At 45.8% G+C, this 17456-nt stretch overlaps 1 protein-coding gene across 2 annotated transcripts in view; it reads right to left on the minus strand.

Moving 5' to 3' along the window:
- The window catches only part of rnf34b (ring finger protein 34b), a 30494-nt gene extending 14846 nt beyond the window's left edge, over positions 1 to 15648 (minus strand). For both annotated transcript variants that reach the window (XM_017693620.2, XM_017693618.2), the window contains exons 1-3: positions 15561 to 15648; positions 3883 to 4107; positions 247 to 693 (exon numbers count right to left, since the gene is read on the minus strand). In XM_017693620.2, coding sequence (XP_017549109.1) covers positions 247 to 693; positions 3883 to 4107; positions 15561 to 15566 — 678 coding nt within the window. In that variant the 5' untranslated portion in view covers positions 15567 to 15648. The remainder of the gene's footprint in view (positions 1 to 246; positions 694 to 3882; positions 4108 to 15560) is intronic.
- Between the last annotated feature and the right edge of the window lie 1808 nt (positions 15649 to 17456).

Genomic DNA, 17456 nt, shown 5'->3' on the forward strand with positions numbered 1-17456 from the left:
AGAAAAACCATGGAAATGGATGTAGGGAAACATGGAAATGGGTGTAGAGAAACCATGGAAATGGGTGCAGAGAAACCATGAAATTGGGTGTAGAGTAAGCATGGAAATGGGTGTAGGGAAATCATGGAAACGAGTGCAAGGTATCCATAGGAAAGGGTGGAGCCATGTAGACAGGTGTAGGCTACTGATCAGCTCAGGTTATAATTCTGTTTCCACCTCTACAGGGTTCACCTGCACGCTGTGTACCTGGCTGGTTCCTGAGCTGTTGCTGGGGCTGGGAGTTTCTCCCTGAGAGGCAGAGACTGACAGTGCAGAGACAGAGTGCTGGGAGGTGGAGCGTGCTGTAGGGGGTGGGGTTAGGGCTGTGGGCAGAGCAGGGTGCAGATTGTCTGACTCCGCCTCCTCCTCTTCCTCCTCCTCCTCCTCTTCCTCCTCCTGGTCCTCAGGTGGCTGTAGCTCTGCTCCCAGGTGTCTGAGCACCAGCTCCACCAGATCCTCCTTCTCCCTGCAGGTGTCAGTGCTGATGTTGCGCAGACGCAGGTACTGGCGCAGGTCCTTCACACGCAGACGCATCAAACGTCGTCGCTGGAACGCTGTCCCCCACAGCAGGTGGCAGGTAACACACCTGCGCAGGTTCTCTTGCAGCACTGAGCACAGCGAGCAGAAGCTCTTCTTACAGTCCGAACAAACATGCTGCCGGAGAGAGACGGAAAGAGTGATTAGCCATGCAGAATTCCATATGATCACATTTTATTATTACTGTGTAAGTTTTGTAGTTTTAAAGGATTTGAGTAATTGTGAATATATGGACAATTTTGTTAGTAATTAAAGAACAATGACCAATCATGTTTTTTTAACAAGGAGAGCTTGACTGGATTTAGTGTAGTACATTATGTAAAATGTTGAACAACAATTACTGTTCATAGCTTTTAGCAGCAGTTTTTAAATATGACACTACTAGCATATTTTGTCTGTGTCAAAATATGCATGTTGTATATCCTTAAAATGTATTTTTCATATTTCTTCATATCATGCACCCCTGAAAACAGAGCCAAGATTAATTGTGCAGTCAGACGTTGTGACTGTAAATTATATTTTACAAGCACACTGGGTGCCGTCTGGCAAGCAAAGGGCTTTTATTATTAACATACATTATCCTTAAAAGCCTATGATCTATTAACTTTATGTAATATTGCATTTAGTACATCCATAGTGTTCTGCTACGAGTGGTTTAAAGCATTTTTTACATATAATTATGGTGTCCGAAAAGTAGAGCTATGCTCTCCCAAATGATTCCTGACCTGCAACAGTATCCTGCGGCGCAGGACTAATTTACAACCCCAGTTCCAATGAAATTGGGACGTTGTGTAAACCATAAAATAAAAACAGAATACGATGATTTGCAAATCCTTTTCAACCTGTATTCAATTGAAGACACCTGGGAGCAGAGCTACAGCCACCTGTAGCTACAGCTACAGCCACCTGCGCCTCCGGACCCGCCGCCAGTCGCCGCGCCTCCGGACCCCCCACCAGTCGCCGCGCCTCCGGACCCGCCGCCAGTCGCCGTGCCTCCGGACCCGCCGCCTGTCTCCGTGGACGTCGTAGCAGGCCCGCCTGCCTCCGTGGACGTCGTAGCAGGCCCGCCTGCCTCCGTGGACGTCGTAGCAGGCCCGCCTGCCTCCGTGGACGTCGTAGCAGGCCTGCCTGCCTCCGTGGACATTACATCCCCTTTGTTCCTGCCCATCCCGCCCTCGCCTGTGTCTGTTCCCCCTGGGCCTTCCGTTACTGTCTCTGTTCCCCGTGGTCCTTCTGTGCCTCCTGTGTCTGTTTCTGTTCCTTTGTTTCTGCCCTGTTCGGTCCCTGGATTTGTCCTGGTCCCTGCGGTTGTGTCTGTCTCGGTTCCCGTTCCTGTGTCTCCTTTTGTTTCTGTTCCTGTTTCTGTTTCTGTACCAGTTTCCGTTCCTGTGTCTGTCTTGGTGCCTGTTCCCCTGTCTTTTGCGTGGTCTGTTGTTCGTTCTTGTTTTCCTTGTCCTGTGTCTCTGGTCGTCTCTCGGTCGGCGTCGTTTTGTGTTGTGCCTCCTTGTCCTCCCTCCGTTTTTTGGCCTCGTTCTGTTTCGTCTGTTCCTGTGTCTGGTGTGTCTCCGTCTGTGTCTGTTCCTGTTTCTTGTTCTGCCTCTGTGCCCGGTTCTGCCTCTGTGCCCGTTTCTGCCTCTGCTCTGGCTTCGGTGTCTGTGCCTGTCTAGTTTGGTTTTCTTCTTGGTTTTGCTTTCTTGGTTTGTTTTCAGTTCTGTGTGGCACGCCTCGGTGTGCGTGCCTTTGAGGGGTGGGGGGGGGGTTACTGTCATGGTTGGCCCCTCCCAGTCCTGTCCATGTGCTCCTTTGTTTTGGTTTCAGTCCTGCCCCCTGTTTGGTTACTCCGCCCCTGATTGTATTCACCTGTCCCTCATTGTTACGTGTATTTAAGCCCTATGTTTGCCCCTTGCGTTTGCCAGTCATTGTATCTTTGTACCTGGTCTTTGTTTGTGTTGGGTCTGGTCTTTGTTATGTCATACCCTAAATCTGTACGTGTCGGCTCACTGACCCTGGACTGTTTTGACCATGACCCTGGATTTGCCCATAATAAATCTCGCTTATCTCAGCATGTGCGTCCGCCTCCTCGCTCCCCCTTACAGCTCCAAAACCTGTATGTACCTTTCAGCATTAATGGTGCCTTCACAGATGTGCAAGTTACCATGCCATGGGCACTAACACACCCCCACACCATCAGAGGTGCTGGCTTTTGAACTTTGCACTGGTAACAATCTGGACAGTCATTTTCTTCTTTGACCCTGAGGACACAACGTCCACAGGACACTTTGTCACTTTGCGTCAGTCCATCTCAGATGAGCTCAGGCCCAGACAAGCTGGCAGCGTTTCTGAGTGTTGTTGATATATGGCTTTCGCTTTGCATGGCAGAGTTTTAACTTGCACTTGTAGATGGAGCGACGAACTGTGTTCACTGACAATGGTTTTCTGAAATGTTCCTGAGCCCATGTGGTAATATCCATTACAGAATGATGTCGGTTTTTAATGCAGTGCCGCCTGAGGGATTGAGTGTTGGTTTTCTGCCTTGCCACTTACTTGCAGATATTTCTCTGAATCTTTTGATGATATTATGAACTGTAGATGATGAAATCCCTAAATTCCTTGCAATTGCACGTTGAGAAACGTTGTTCTTAAACTGTTGGACTGTTTGCTCATGCAGTTGTTCACAAAGTGGTGAACCTCACCCCATTATTGCTTGTGAATGACTGAGCCTTTCAGGGATTCTCCCTTTAATTATGACACTCACCTGTTTCCAATTAACCTGTTCACCTGTCGAATGTTCCAAACAGGTGTTATCTGAGCATTCCTCAACTTTCCCAGTCTTTTGTTGCCCCTGTCCCAACTTCTTTGGAACATGTTGCAGGCATCAAATTCAAAATGAGTGAATATTTGCAAAAAACAATAAACTTTATCTGTTTGAACATTAAATATCTTGTCTTTGTAGTGTATTAAATTTAATATAGGTTGAAAAGGATTTGCAAATCATTATATCCTGTTTTTATTTATGTTTTACACAATGTCCCAACTTAATTGGAATTGGGGTTGTACAACGTACACATGAAGAGAAATCTTGAAAATTCAACAGTTAGTAAAGTTAGTAGAAGCACATGGTAGGTGTTTCTAATAAAGTGGCCAGTTAGTGTAAGCACAAGGTGGGTGTTTATAACAAAGTTGGCAGATAGTATAAGCACAAGGCAGGTGATTCTTATAAAGTGGCCGGTTAAATGAAGCACATAGTAGGCATTTCTAATAAAGCATCCAGTTAGTGGAAGCTCAGTAATATGCCCTCTATCCTACCTTGCGTCTGAAGACAGAGAATGCGAGTCCACAGGCCTTGCACACCAGTCCAGCGGTGGCAGTGGGGGTCGGGGTCGGTGGGTAGGTGGAGTATCCGGCACTCGGGGCGAAACGGAAGGGTCCGGCAGCCCCACCAAAACCAGGTTGCTGCCCCCGCACTGACCCTGTACCGATCACCTCATTCAACAATCCACAACAGGACGCCCACATAGAGGACGCCCCGGCCTGAGAGAGAGAGAGAGAGAGAGAGAGAGAGAGAGTTACAATTAAATTCCCCCAGTTGCCCCACTTATTCCAATCAGCCAGACAGGTTTGGTGTCTAAAGTTTTCTTTAGTTGTAGCTCTGGAGCTCTGAGGTGGAGCTCATCAGTCAGTCTTGACTGTGTTTTTTCTGACACTGTATGTTTCAACATAAGCCCAACAACCCTCAGCTGTAAGGGAAGCACAAAATCATTCGGCTGATATGTTTTTTTTTTTTTTTTTGCAATTTGCTTCTTGCAATTTCCAGAATCATGAAGATGGGACAGACAGACAGAGGGAGAGAGAAACAGACAGAGACACAGAGAGAGAGAGAGAGCAAGAGAGAGAGACAGAGGGAGAAGTGTACACAGTGAGAGTATTTCTGTGCTCTCTGAGAGGTTGTATTGATCGTATTGATTAGCTGTGTATGTAATGCATTAATGAATCACTCTGTATCTGTTTACGCTGCACAGCAACGTAACTCAACTCCACTCATATAAAACAATCAAATCAACAAACCATCCACCTGAATCTGACTGCATCAGAACACTGACTGCTGAGGTTCTGCATTATTATAATGTCAGTGTTTTGTAGTCACACTCAAATAAGGAGCTTGAACAGCATTTTCTAAAATCACTCAGCTGCTGGAAACCAAAAAATTCCACTGTGTATGTTTTTCCCTGAATATCACAGCATCCTCCAAATTATCAGATCGCCATGCAGTCATGTAGTTGGGGGTGGGGTTACTATGTACATCCAGTAGCTAAAACACTTCAGTAGCTAAAACTTCAGTGTGAATGGGTGGGTTTAAACTGCTGTAGGCTGAATGGGTGGGGCTAAACTGCTATAGGCTGAATGAATGGGGCTAAACTGCTGTAGGCTGAATGGGTGGGGATAAGCTGCTGTAGCCTGCATGGGTGGGGCTAAACTGCTGTAGGCTGCATGGGTGGAGCTAAATTGCTATAGACTGACTGAATGGGGCTAAACTGCTGTAGGCTGAATGGGTGGGGATAAGCTGCTGTAGCCTGCATGGGTGGGGCTAAACTGCTGTAGGCTGCATGGGTGGGGCTAAATTGCTATAGGCTGAATTAGTGGGGCTAAACTGCTATAGGCTGAATGAGTGGGGCTAAACTGCTATAGGCTGAATGAGTGGGGCTAAACTGCTATAGGCTGCATGGGTGGGGCTAAATTGCTATAGGCTGAATGAGTGGGGCTAAACTGCTATAGGCTCATCATCCACATGCGAAGATGACAACAACAAGAACATCACTTCACTTGCACCATCATGCCATAAAAATGAATAAGTATGAGTGCTCTCTTTCAGCTGACCACCAGCTTCTCTCAGAGAGCGAGAGAGAGAGAGAGAGAGAGAGAGAGAGGGAGAGAGACAGAGATAATATTGCTCTTGTGCTGGGGAATCAATGAATGTGTATGTCTCCCATGGGAAAGAAAAGAGTGGGGGTGGGGAGAGGGAGAACAGAAATGAGAAAGGAAAAAAGGAAGAGAATAGAGGAAAAGAAAAACAAGATGAGATAGAGAGGAAAAGAGAGAAGACAGAGGGAAAACAGCAAATCAAAGATGAGAAAGAAAAACAAGCATGGAGATAAAATTACATCACTGTTTATATTCACTTTATTATATTCACTATATATTATATCACTATATTATATTCACTTTATGGCAGATTTCGTCAGGCCAGCTGTAAAGTGTTCCTCTCTGTGATCTGCTGTAGAGCCTGAATGACTTGGTCACTATTAGCATAAGCTACTTTACCAACCTTACTAGCTGATGTTATCTGCTCCTTCAGTAACGCTTACTAACCTCCAACCACCGATAATGTCAATTAATGTCTAGTTAAAGACCTAAAAACAGAACTACCCTCAGAGCATGAGGCAAAACCACTGAAAGGAACCAAAGCCTCCCTAAGAGCACGAACAGAGGAACCAAGACTCAAAAGGAGACTCTCACTACGAGCTTGAGGAAGAACCACCAAGAGGAACCAAAACTCCAAGCGAGAACATCCCTAAGTGCATATAGAAGAACCACTGAGAGGAACCAAGACTCAAAAGAAGAACTTCCCTAGATCATGAGGAAGAACCACTGTGAGGAACCAAGATTCAAAATAAGAATCTCCCTATGAGCATGTGAAGAGAAAGCAAGTCTAAAAAAAGGGAGCCTCCCTAAGAGCATGAGAAGGAACTAAGGCTTAAAAGGGGAACTGCCTTAAGGGCATGTGAGGAGCAACCTCTCAGAAGAAGAAGAAGAGGAGCCTCCCTAAGAACATGAGTAGAAACCAAAACTCAAAAGAAGAACCCCCTCTAAGAACATGAGGAATTGAGAGGAATGAGGAGAACTCATCTTCCTCTGGGCTGCAGTAGGCAGAACAGTTTGGAGCAGAGTGCATCTGTAACGTGGACCACCAGGGATTTCTAAAGCAGGACAGAATCGTCTCACTCCGTCCACTGAGGAGAGCAGACGAGCGAGCATGACTGCTGAGAGACTCTCTCTGTTGCTCTAACAGTCTGAGGGGTCAAAGGTCAGAGCTGTGGAGCAAGGCTGAGGCTTTAACAGTCTGAGACCTTCTCCTCCTGACAGCGAGCTGCTTGCTCAGCAGACCTGATCCACACAAATCTCACCAAGACAGATTTGAAGTGACAGTTAAGTGAAAATCAGAGCCCCCTCCACACACCAAATGTAGCTAATCAGTCAAGTTCAGTGTACCTGAATACAAGGCCTGGCCGATGCAATTAGATATCGTCATTTATGGATAAGTAACCCGATGGCGACGTGTAAATGGAGATAATGTTTTGTTAAGAGAACTGAGAGAGAACCACAGAGTAATAATATGTTAAGGAACTGTAATATTAGCTTTGCTGATTCCCTTTAGTTTACTTCACCTGAGTGGAATTAAAAATGAGTGCAGAAATGCTGTGGACCTTCCGCCTTGAAGTGACTTGTTGCAATAAAAAAAAACAAAAAAAAACCAAGCTAAAATGACTGGATGTTAGAGTAGAGCAGCTAAGTTAACTCTAACCTGGAGAGAAAGTTCCTCTGATCCTTGTCTATGGCCAGTGTCCTCAGAAAAAAATTGTAAATAATATTACATACAGTTTACCAATAATGTACAATATTATCAATAATCAGGAATGTTTAACACGTGCTAATAATTTTTAGGTACTACGCAAGCCTAATTCAGTGTCTGCAGTTTGCTTCTTTAGTTTTAGCACTGGTGTTACGCAGCTAATAGAGCTAAAAGTAATGGAAGCTTATACTCCACCAATTAGCATGGTGCGAACTACAGGCCTGAATCATCAAACACTTGCTTTTAACATGTCAAGCTGCATCTTATTCAATTTTTCCATTCCACCTTAAATGATAGAGCAGTTACAGTCTGGTGGCTGACAATGGTTCCCCAAAAATAACATATAAAGGGAAAAGTTTTGTTTTCCTCTAGGCCTTCATGACTTGTAGTGATAACTGTGACAGCCTTAAATTTACAGGATCTGCACTTCCAGGCCAAAGTTTGGACATGACTACACTGTAACATGGAGCAGAAGCTGATTTTCTAAATGTTTTTGAGTTTTGCTATGGTTTTGCTCACTTAAACTACTTATTTCTCTTTGTAAAGCATTTGAACTGAATAAACCCATTTCAATTAAACCATATGAAGTCACTTCAGACTGAGAAACAAAACCTTTTTATCAGAAACCTTTTCCTTTTTCACTGGAATAACAGTGAATATTTCAAGCTTCTCCAAGCTTTATTAAATTACTTAGTTGGCTGGGCTGCCAAACCATGGATTTGTCTGGTTTCATCATCATCATCATCATCGTTGCCCGCTAGTCCAAACAGGGTCGCGGTAGCAGTTGGGAGAGCAGAGAATCCCAGATGACCCTGTCCCCCGCAACTTCCTCCAGCTCATTCCCGGGGACCCCAAGCCGCTCCCAGGCCAACTTGGAGACATAATCCCTCCATCGGGTCCTAGGGCGACCCCGGGGTCTTGTCCCGGTAGGCCGTGCCTGGAACACCCCCACCGGGAGGCATCCAGGGGGCATCCGGATCAGATGCCCGAACCACCTCAGCTGGCTCCTCTCAATGTGGAGGAGTAGCGGCTCTACTCTGAGCTCCTTCTGGATGACCGAGCTCCTCACTTTATCGCAGAGCGTGTGGCCCGCCACCCGACGAAGAAAGCTCATTTCCGCCGCTTGTATTTGCGATCTCGTTCTTTCAGTCATTACCCACAGCTCATGACCATAGGTGAGGGTTGGGATGTAGATCGACCGGTAAACAGAGAGCTTCGCCTTTTGGCTCAACTCCCTCTTCACCACTACAGTCCGGTACAGTGACCGCATTACTGCTGCCGCCTGTCCCAGCCTACGGCCGATCTCACGATCCCTCTTCCCGTCACTCGTGAACAAGACCCCAAGATACTTAAACTACTCCACCTGGGGCAGGTCCTTTCCCCTTACCTGGAGTGGGCATGCCATCCTTTTCCGGGCCAAGACCATGGACTCAGACTTGGAGGTGCTGATCCACATACCAACCGCTTCACACTCAGCTGCAAACCGCTCCAGCGAGCGTTGGAGGCATCCATGTGATTCCGCCAAAAGAACAACATCATCTGCAAATAGCAGAGACGCCACCCTCCGGCCTCCACACATAATGCCCTCCTGACCCCGGCTACGCCCTGACACTCTGTCCATGAATATCACGAACAAGAGTGGAGACAGAGCACAACCCTGGCGAAGTCCAACGCCAACCCTGAAAGAGTCTGACTTAATGCCGAGTATACGGACACAGCTCACAGTCCCCGGAGGACCTCCCACAAGATATCTCAAGGAACACGGTCATAAGCCTTCTCCAAGTCCACAAAACACATGTAGACTGGGTTGGCAAACTCCCATGCCCCCTCAACAATCTGTGAGAGGGTGAAAAGCTGATCCATTGTTCCACGGCCGGGACGGAATCCACATTGTTCCTCCTCAATCTGAGGTTCAACTATCGGTCGGAGTCTCCTTTCAGACTTTCCCAGGAAGGCTGAGCAGTGTGATACCCCGATAATTGGCACACACCCTCCGGTCCCCCTTTTTAAAAATAGGGACCACCACCCCAGTCTGCCAGTCCAAGGGTACTGTTCCTGAGGTCCATGCAATATTGCAAATGCGTGTTAGCCATGACAGCCCCACAATGTCCAGAGCCTTAAGCATTTCTGGACGAATCTCATCCACCCCCGGTGCCTTATCACTGAGGAGCTTACCAACTACCTCAGTGACCTCCACCAGGGAAATGGAACTTGACACGCCAGAAGCATCTGGCCCTGACTCCCGTGAGGGAGGCACGTCTCCCGGATTAAGAAGTTCCTCAAAGTGCTCCTTCCACCGACCGACAATATCCTCATTCAAAGTCAGAGTTTCTCCACCCTTGCCAAATACTGCTTGGGCGCAGCGACCCCGACCCCGACCCCTCCTGAGTCGCCAGACAGTTGTCCAGAACCTCTTTGAGGCCGAACGAAAGTCTTTTTCCAAGGCCTCACCAAACTCCTCCCATGCCCTGGATTTTGCTTCTGCCACCATTGCAGCTGCCACCTTTTTTGCCTGTCAGTACCTATCTGCTGAATCGGGAGTCCTTTGGGCCAACCAGTCCCTAAAGGCCTCTTTCTTCAGCTTGATGGCCTCCCTCACCACCGGTGTCCACCAGGAGGTTCTTGGGTTACCGCCCCGACAGGCACCCACAAGCTTTTGGCCACAGCTACGCCTGGCAGCTTCCACAATGGAGGTTTTGAACAGGGTCCATTCAGACTCCATGTCCCCTACCTCCTCCGGGACGTGAGAAAAGCTCTCCCGGAGGTGGGAGTTGAAATCATTCCGAACAGGGGCCTCTGAAAGTCGTTCCCAGCACACCCTCACTATTCGCTTGGGCCTACCGGGTCTGACCATCAGTCTTCCCTACCATCTGATCCAACTCACCACCAGATGGTGATCAGTTGACAGCTCAGCACCTCTCTTCACCCTAGTGTCCAGAACATATGGTCCCAAGTCAGATGAAACGACAACAAAGTCGATCATTGACCTTTGACCCAAGGAGCTCTGGTACCATGTACACTTATGAGCATCCTTGTGTTCGAACTTGGTGTTCGTTATGGACAATCCAAGCCTGGCACAGAAGTCCAATAACAACTCACCATTCGGGTTTAGATCGGGCAGGCCGTTCTTCCCAATCACGCCTCTCCAGGTCTCCCAGTCATTGCCAACGTGAGCACTGAAGTCTCCCAGTAGGACTATGGAGTCTGTAGACGGGACCCTTTCCAGAACCCCGCCCACTCGCTCCAGGAAGGCCGAATACTCTGACCTGTTGTTTGGTGCATACGCACAGACAACAGTCAAAGTTTTCCTCTCTGCGATTTTAATTCGCATTGAGGCGACCCTCTCGTCCACCGGGACAAACTCCAACTGCCTGGTCACCAGCCGGGGACTTGTGAGTATCCCCACACCCGCCCGGCACCTCTCACCCTGTGCAACCCCTGAGTAGGAGAGAGACCAACCCCTATCCAGGAGTTTGGTTCCAGAGCCGACACTGTGGGTGGAGGTGAGCCCAACTATATCTAGTTGGTACCTCTCAACCTCCTGCACTAGTTCCGGCTCCTTCCCCCCCAGTGAGGTTACATTCCATGTACCAAGAGCTAGTTTCTGCTGCAGGGGCCTAGGCCAACTAGGGCCTCCCCACAATCTCCCACTGCCAATATGGCACTGCACCGCTCCCCCATGCTGGACCTTGCGGGTGGTGGGCCCACATGGCCTCCCCACGTTGCCTCTTCGGGGCTGAGCTCGGCCGGATTACATGGGCTGCCCGGCCACCAGGCGCTCGCCGCGGAACACTGCCCCGAAGGCCTGGCTCCAGGGGTAGGTCCCGGTGACCCTTTCCCGGGCAGGGTACATGATTTCTTGTGCCCGATATGCATGGAGAACTTTGGATCGTGTTAGTCTGGGTCTTCACTCCAGACCTGTTCGCCCTGGGAGACCCTACCAGGAGCATATTGCTCCCGACGACTTAGCTCTGAAGATCTCTAGACCACACAAGCCCTTCCGCCACGACAAGGCCCCGATCCAGGAAGGGTGTCTGGTTTGTTCTAAGTAAATTATGTAATTACAATAATTAAACAATAACAATAATGCATAAATACACAAATAAATAAGTTCAATTTCCATATTAATAATTTCATTTATTTTATATACAAATACATTTCTTTTACGTTCCACCTTAGTTACATTCTGGCAACTGAGGCAGAAATGAAGATGTCAAGCAAGTAACAACAAAAGATTGCTTGTAATTGGATGCTGATTAAAGTGGACAATTGTGAAAATCAAATGCAAAAATACTTGAAATATTTTGAAGTGCCACCAAAGGACCACTAAAAGGTGCTTCATGCCCAGTTTGGTCTGTGGCCCAGTGGCCTCTGCATAAGACACTGAACATGGGCTATTGATGCTAAAGCTACCATGCCTAAGAATATCTGAGTGCAGGTGCTGAATCACCTTGATTAACACGACTTCCACAGAAATGCTATTGCTAACAGTAATGCTACAGCTCACAGGGACTCTGTGGCTCACAGGGACTCTATGGCTCACAGAGACGCTACAGCTCACAGGGACTCTACGGCTCACAGGGACTCTACGGCTCACAGGGACTCTACGGCTCACAGGGACTCTATGGCTCACAGAGACGCTACCGCTCACAGGCACTCTACCGCTCACAGAGACGCTACAGCTCACAGGGACTCTACGGCTCACAGAGACGCTACCGCTCACAGGCACTCTACAGCTCACAGAGACGCTACCGCTCACAGGGACTCTACGGCTCACAGAGACGCTACCGCTCACAGAGACTCTACTGCATACAGAGATGCTACCGCTCACAGGGACTCTACGGCTCACAGAGATGCTACCGCTCACAGAGGCTCTATTGCGTACAGAGATGCTACCGCTCACAGTGACTCTATCATTCACAGAGACTTTACCGCTCACAGAGACGCAATCTCATAAAGCAGATTGAGATCAGCAGTAAAAGCCTCAGGGCAGAGTGACTGAGTTTGACTGACAGCTCTAATAATCAGTTTCTCTGGAGTTTTCATCTTTTAATACTGAACACAGACAGCAGCTTCTACTGACCTGTAAAAAAACTGTTAATTGTAATAAAATCACTGTAATATTAATAATCCGAAACATTTTGACAGGTTTCAATTGTTTCATTGTCATTCAAAGTAGCTCTATAAACAGTTAGAGACCCCCCTTATGTTCTCAGGACAACAACACATCAGTACATTATGATTTCAAGGCAGGAGCCATCAGAGACATGACCATTAGCGTGCAGTTACAGCTACTAGCAGTGAAGGCTAGCCATTACAGTCCCCTTACAGCTATTACAGACTAGTTCTTACAACTACAACAGGCTAACCCTTACAGCTATTACAGGTTAGACATTACAGCTATTAGCAGCACGATGTTACAGTTATTACCAGCTAACGCTACAGATATAACAAGCAAGCCACTTTAGCTAGCTGATTATTGCAGCTGGTTGCAGAAATGTTAGCTTTTTGTTGTTGTGGCTCATGAAAAACCATTAACCTCTACTCCAATTAGTAGGGAGAGTCTCCTTTCAAACACCCAATAAACCATCCCCTTTTATCTCAAGGTCATGTGGTGCATTATCTCCACTGTAATTGTCTGTCTCATGTAACTCATTTGAGATGCTTGCAGCTATTGTGACTGAGTTTCACATGAGTTGTAGGACACTTTACTTTCTGCAACTGGTTTCATGTAGGTTTCAAGTAACCTACACAGTGAAGACAGCCTTAGCTAGTGATGTACATATACTGAACATATTAGCTTTATTAGCTTTTGCATTAGCTAATCTGAAGGTGCAGCTATCATCACCATCACGTAAACCTCCTCCTTTATTAGACATTAAAGAAACTTGCTTCCGGTGTGAATAAGGCCTTTGCTGGTAACAGAGATAATGGAGTCCTGTTGTTCAGGTACCCATGTGGAAAATAATCACAGCAAATGGTTAAACCAGAGCAGATGGTTTCATGTTTTTTTTGCCTGAGGTGCCCAAATGTAACTGCTGCATTATTTAAGGTGGAATGAAAATTAGAATAAGCTGGCAAACAGAAAACAAACTTCAGCCTCGCCATGGCCTACAAGTGCAACATGTGTGAAGAGTTATCAGTCTAAAAACAACTGTCGTCCCACTGACGGTGACTATCATAAGCTGAATGAATTCATGAGCTGAATAAGCCTTGGGCTTGCACTGGCTGTGCGCTATTTGATTTCAAAAGCTGCTTTTCAAAAGACACCGGATTAATCAAATACAACGTCACAGAGATTTCTTCCTCCTGAGGACAGGATGACCTCTATCCTTCCAGAGGTAAATGTAAATGATACTGAACTGTTATTACTTCCACCCAAAGCTCGGAGTGACCAAAGCACAACATGCATTAGTCAGTGGAGGAATAAGGACAGATATTCAGCTTTAAGCTTTGATTATTTGTATTTAAATGCCGTTGGTGACATTTATGCACTTTTATTTATCAAAAACAGCCATAATTAATTCCTGAATGATCCTTTTCCATCTCTCTTTATCCCTTAAAATTAAACTGTCTGTTTTTGCTACTGTGCCTTTAGGACTAAGATATGTAATTGAGCTCTGTTCTGACTGGCTGATCTTATTTAAAAAACAGAAAGGGCTGAAACACTCCTTATAACTTCAGTGTGAATGGCTGAGGCTGAACTACTGTAGGCTGAACAGGCAGCTATATGTAAATTACATTTTTTTGTGATATCATAAAGACAGCGAATTCAAAATGGTCAGCTGTATGGACTGTTGAAACATTCCAGATTCCAGAAAAAGCAAAGATTAAATATTTAATTAAACCATCTAAATTAATTTCCCCATTTTATAGCACTGATCACTGATTTATCATGATGATGAATCAGTTTCTGAAATATAAATCTGCACGTCTCACCAATACTAACCTAACTATGACCCACGCCAACGTCATCACTGTATCATTATTATAATTAAATAATGATAATCATCACTCAGATTGTGATATCTCTGTGTGAAATACTACCCCCCCACACATACCCCCCCTCCCCGGCTGTCCATTCATACGAACTGCGTCCCAGTCCAAGCCTCTGATCTCATTAGAGAAGATCAGCACGCTCTGATCTCCACTTACGCTCACTGTACTCTAAAGCTCTATTTCTGTTTCTGTAATCTCACACATTGTCCTGTGTTCATGCAGGTAGAACCGACACCTGCACCAAACCTGCAGCAACAGGCCACGTGCCGCACTAACACAACCTAACACACTAAAACTATCAAACATAAACTCAATGGCAATCAAACTCAACAGAATCCAATACAAAGCCAACCCAACTCAATTAAACACAATCAAACCTGCAGCTGCACCCTCATGCCACTCTAACTAATCGCAACACAACACAATCAAACCCAACCAAACACATTCAAACCTGCAGCTGCATCCTCATGCCACTCTAACTAATCACAACACAACACAAGCAAACACAATACAATCAAACCCAACCAAACACATTCAAACCTGCAGCTGCATCCTCATGCCACACTAACTAATCACAACACAACACAAGCAAACACAATACAATCAAACCCAACCAAAGACAGACCTGGGCCAAATGCATCACTAACCACAAGACAACAAAACACAGGCCAAACAAACCCAGCATACCCAAACCCAACCCAATCAAATGCTTCACAACCACAAAACCCAGTTAAAATCATCACAATCAAACCCATCACAAGCAAAACCAGCACAACCAAACCCATCAAACTAATACAATCAAATGCATCGCAACAAAACCCATTACAATCAAAAACCCAATCAAACCTAGCACAACCAACCCCATCACAGTCAAACCCATGACAACCAAACCCAGCACAACCAAACATAACCCAATTAAACCCATCACAATCAAGCCCATCACAACCCAACCTAACCCAACCATACCTAGACCAGCACAACACAGTCCAGACCAACCAAAATTAACACTAGAAACAGACACAAACTTAACACCACACCACAGCCCAACACAACACAAGCCAACACAAGCCCAACATCAGCAATACAATCTCCCAAACAGCAGTCAGCCCTAACACAACCAGACCAGACCAGCAGAACTGTGATCTAACTCAGCCCAGCATCGGAGACCCAACACTACCGCCATTTGAAGGCCACGCTGATCTATCATGAGCGTGCAGCTCCCGCTCATCATCATCATCACCACCAACATCATCACCGTCGTCGTCCTGCAGCACTGTCCTCTGTCGCCTTCAGCAGTGACTCTGAGCGCTAGGCCGGCTCCGAAAGAGCCGCGGACGGTTCGCAGTGAATTCTGTACCTTCATTTCAGCTCCGGCCTGTAAAATCCTCCGCTCAGCTCTGAATACAGCCGCAGCATCTCTCTCTCTCTCTCTCTCCCTCCCTCTCTCTCTCTCTCCCTCTTCTCTCTCTTTCGCCGCTGTGTTTGGGGACGAGGGCATGACGTAATGGACCAACGCGCGTCCGCCAATCCACACACGGCGCAGGCTGATGTTATCTATAGTGGCCAATCACTTGTCCGACCTGGTCCCGGTGGGCGGGGTTTGCGCGCCGGGATGAAGCTGATGATGTAAACCGAGGAGAGATCACCTTTAATTAATCAAGCTGACAATCGATCACTTTTACACTCACAATGACAACTATTATAGTTATGAGTGTATTTTCATAAACTTTATATTGGACTATTTTAGAATTTTTTTTGGTGGGACCAGTTCAGCGCTTTTCCTTATTTTTTTATTTTATTATTTATTTTAATTTTTTTTTTAATTGAAGCAATTTTAGATTTTTACCGTTTTTGTTATCTCCTAATCTTATTAGCCAGTGCCATCTTATGTGTTTCTCTGTTTCGATTATTAATATTTTTGTGATTAATATTTTTCTTTTAAATAGTTCAATAGTTTTCTTTTAAAGAGTTTTAAAGTGAAAGTGGTTCTCCTGAATTATATATATATATATATATATATATATATATATATATATATATATATATATATATATATGTATTTTGGCATTTATTATGCTTTTTCTTGCTCTGTATCTAAAACTTCTGAATAGAAACCACCACAAGCCCACAAACTGGACTATCACTTTGATCATGACACTGTAATACAGAGTAACAATTCCTAAACGCTTCCACAGAGTGTTGAACAGCACACATTAAAGCAGCTCAAAAACAGGTGCTGATTTTAGCTCTGGGATTTCTCTTTAATAGCTGGGTTTGATCGCCTGTTTTGGTGTGCAGGGATAATTTCTTTCTTTTTTGTGTAGCTTCAGGTCATTGTTTTAATTAAAATAGAAATGTTACCTGCCTGTAGACCTCTGAGCTCATTCTGTAGTTGTTTCTGCTGCCCATAGGAAGTCCTGGAATAAGGTGGTTCTCTACCATTCAGTTCTATAAATCTGTTCCACCATTGACCTCTATAAACCTGCTCCAGCAGTCAACTCTATAAACCAGCTCTACACACCTGCTCTACCATTCAGCTCTATAAAGCAGCTCCACCATTCCTCTTTTTAAACCAGCTCCACCATTCACCTCTATAAACCTACTCCACCATTCGCGTCTATAAACCTGCTCCACCATTGATCTCTATAAACCTGCTCCACCATTCACCTCTATAAACCTGCTCCAGCAGTCAACTCTATAAACCAGCTCTGCTCTACCATTCAGCTCTATAAAGCAACTCCACCATTCCCCTTTTTAAACCAGCTCCACCATTCACCTCTATAAACCTACTCCACCATTCACGTCTATAAACCTGCTCCACCATTCATCTCTATAAACCTGCTCCACCATTCACCTCTATAAACCTGCTCCAGCAGTCAACTCTATAAACCAGCTCTACCATTTAGCTTTACAAACCTGCTCCACCATTCAGCTCTATAAACCAGCTCCATCATTCACCTCTATAAACCAGCTCCATCATTCACCTCTATAAACCAGCTCCACCATTCAGTTTTATTTAACCAGCTCTACCATTCATCTCTATAAACCAGCTCCACCATTCACCTTTCAAAACCAGTTCTCCCATTCACCTCTATAAACCAGCTCCACCATTCACCTCTATAAACCTGCTCCAGCATTCAGTTTTATAAACCAGCATCACAATTCAGCTCTATAAACCAGCATTTCCCACTTATCTCTATACACCAGCTTCACCATTCAGCTCTGTAAAGCAGCTCCACCATTCAGTTCTATA

The sequence above is a fragment of the Pygocentrus nattereri genome, chromosome 18, assembly GCF_015220715.1.
Source record: "Pygocentrus nattereri isolate fPygNat1 chromosome 18, fPygNat1.pri, whole genome shotgun sequence".
NCBI lineage: Eukaryota > Metazoa > Chordata > Actinopteri > Characiformes > Serrasalmidae > Pygocentrus > Pygocentrus nattereri.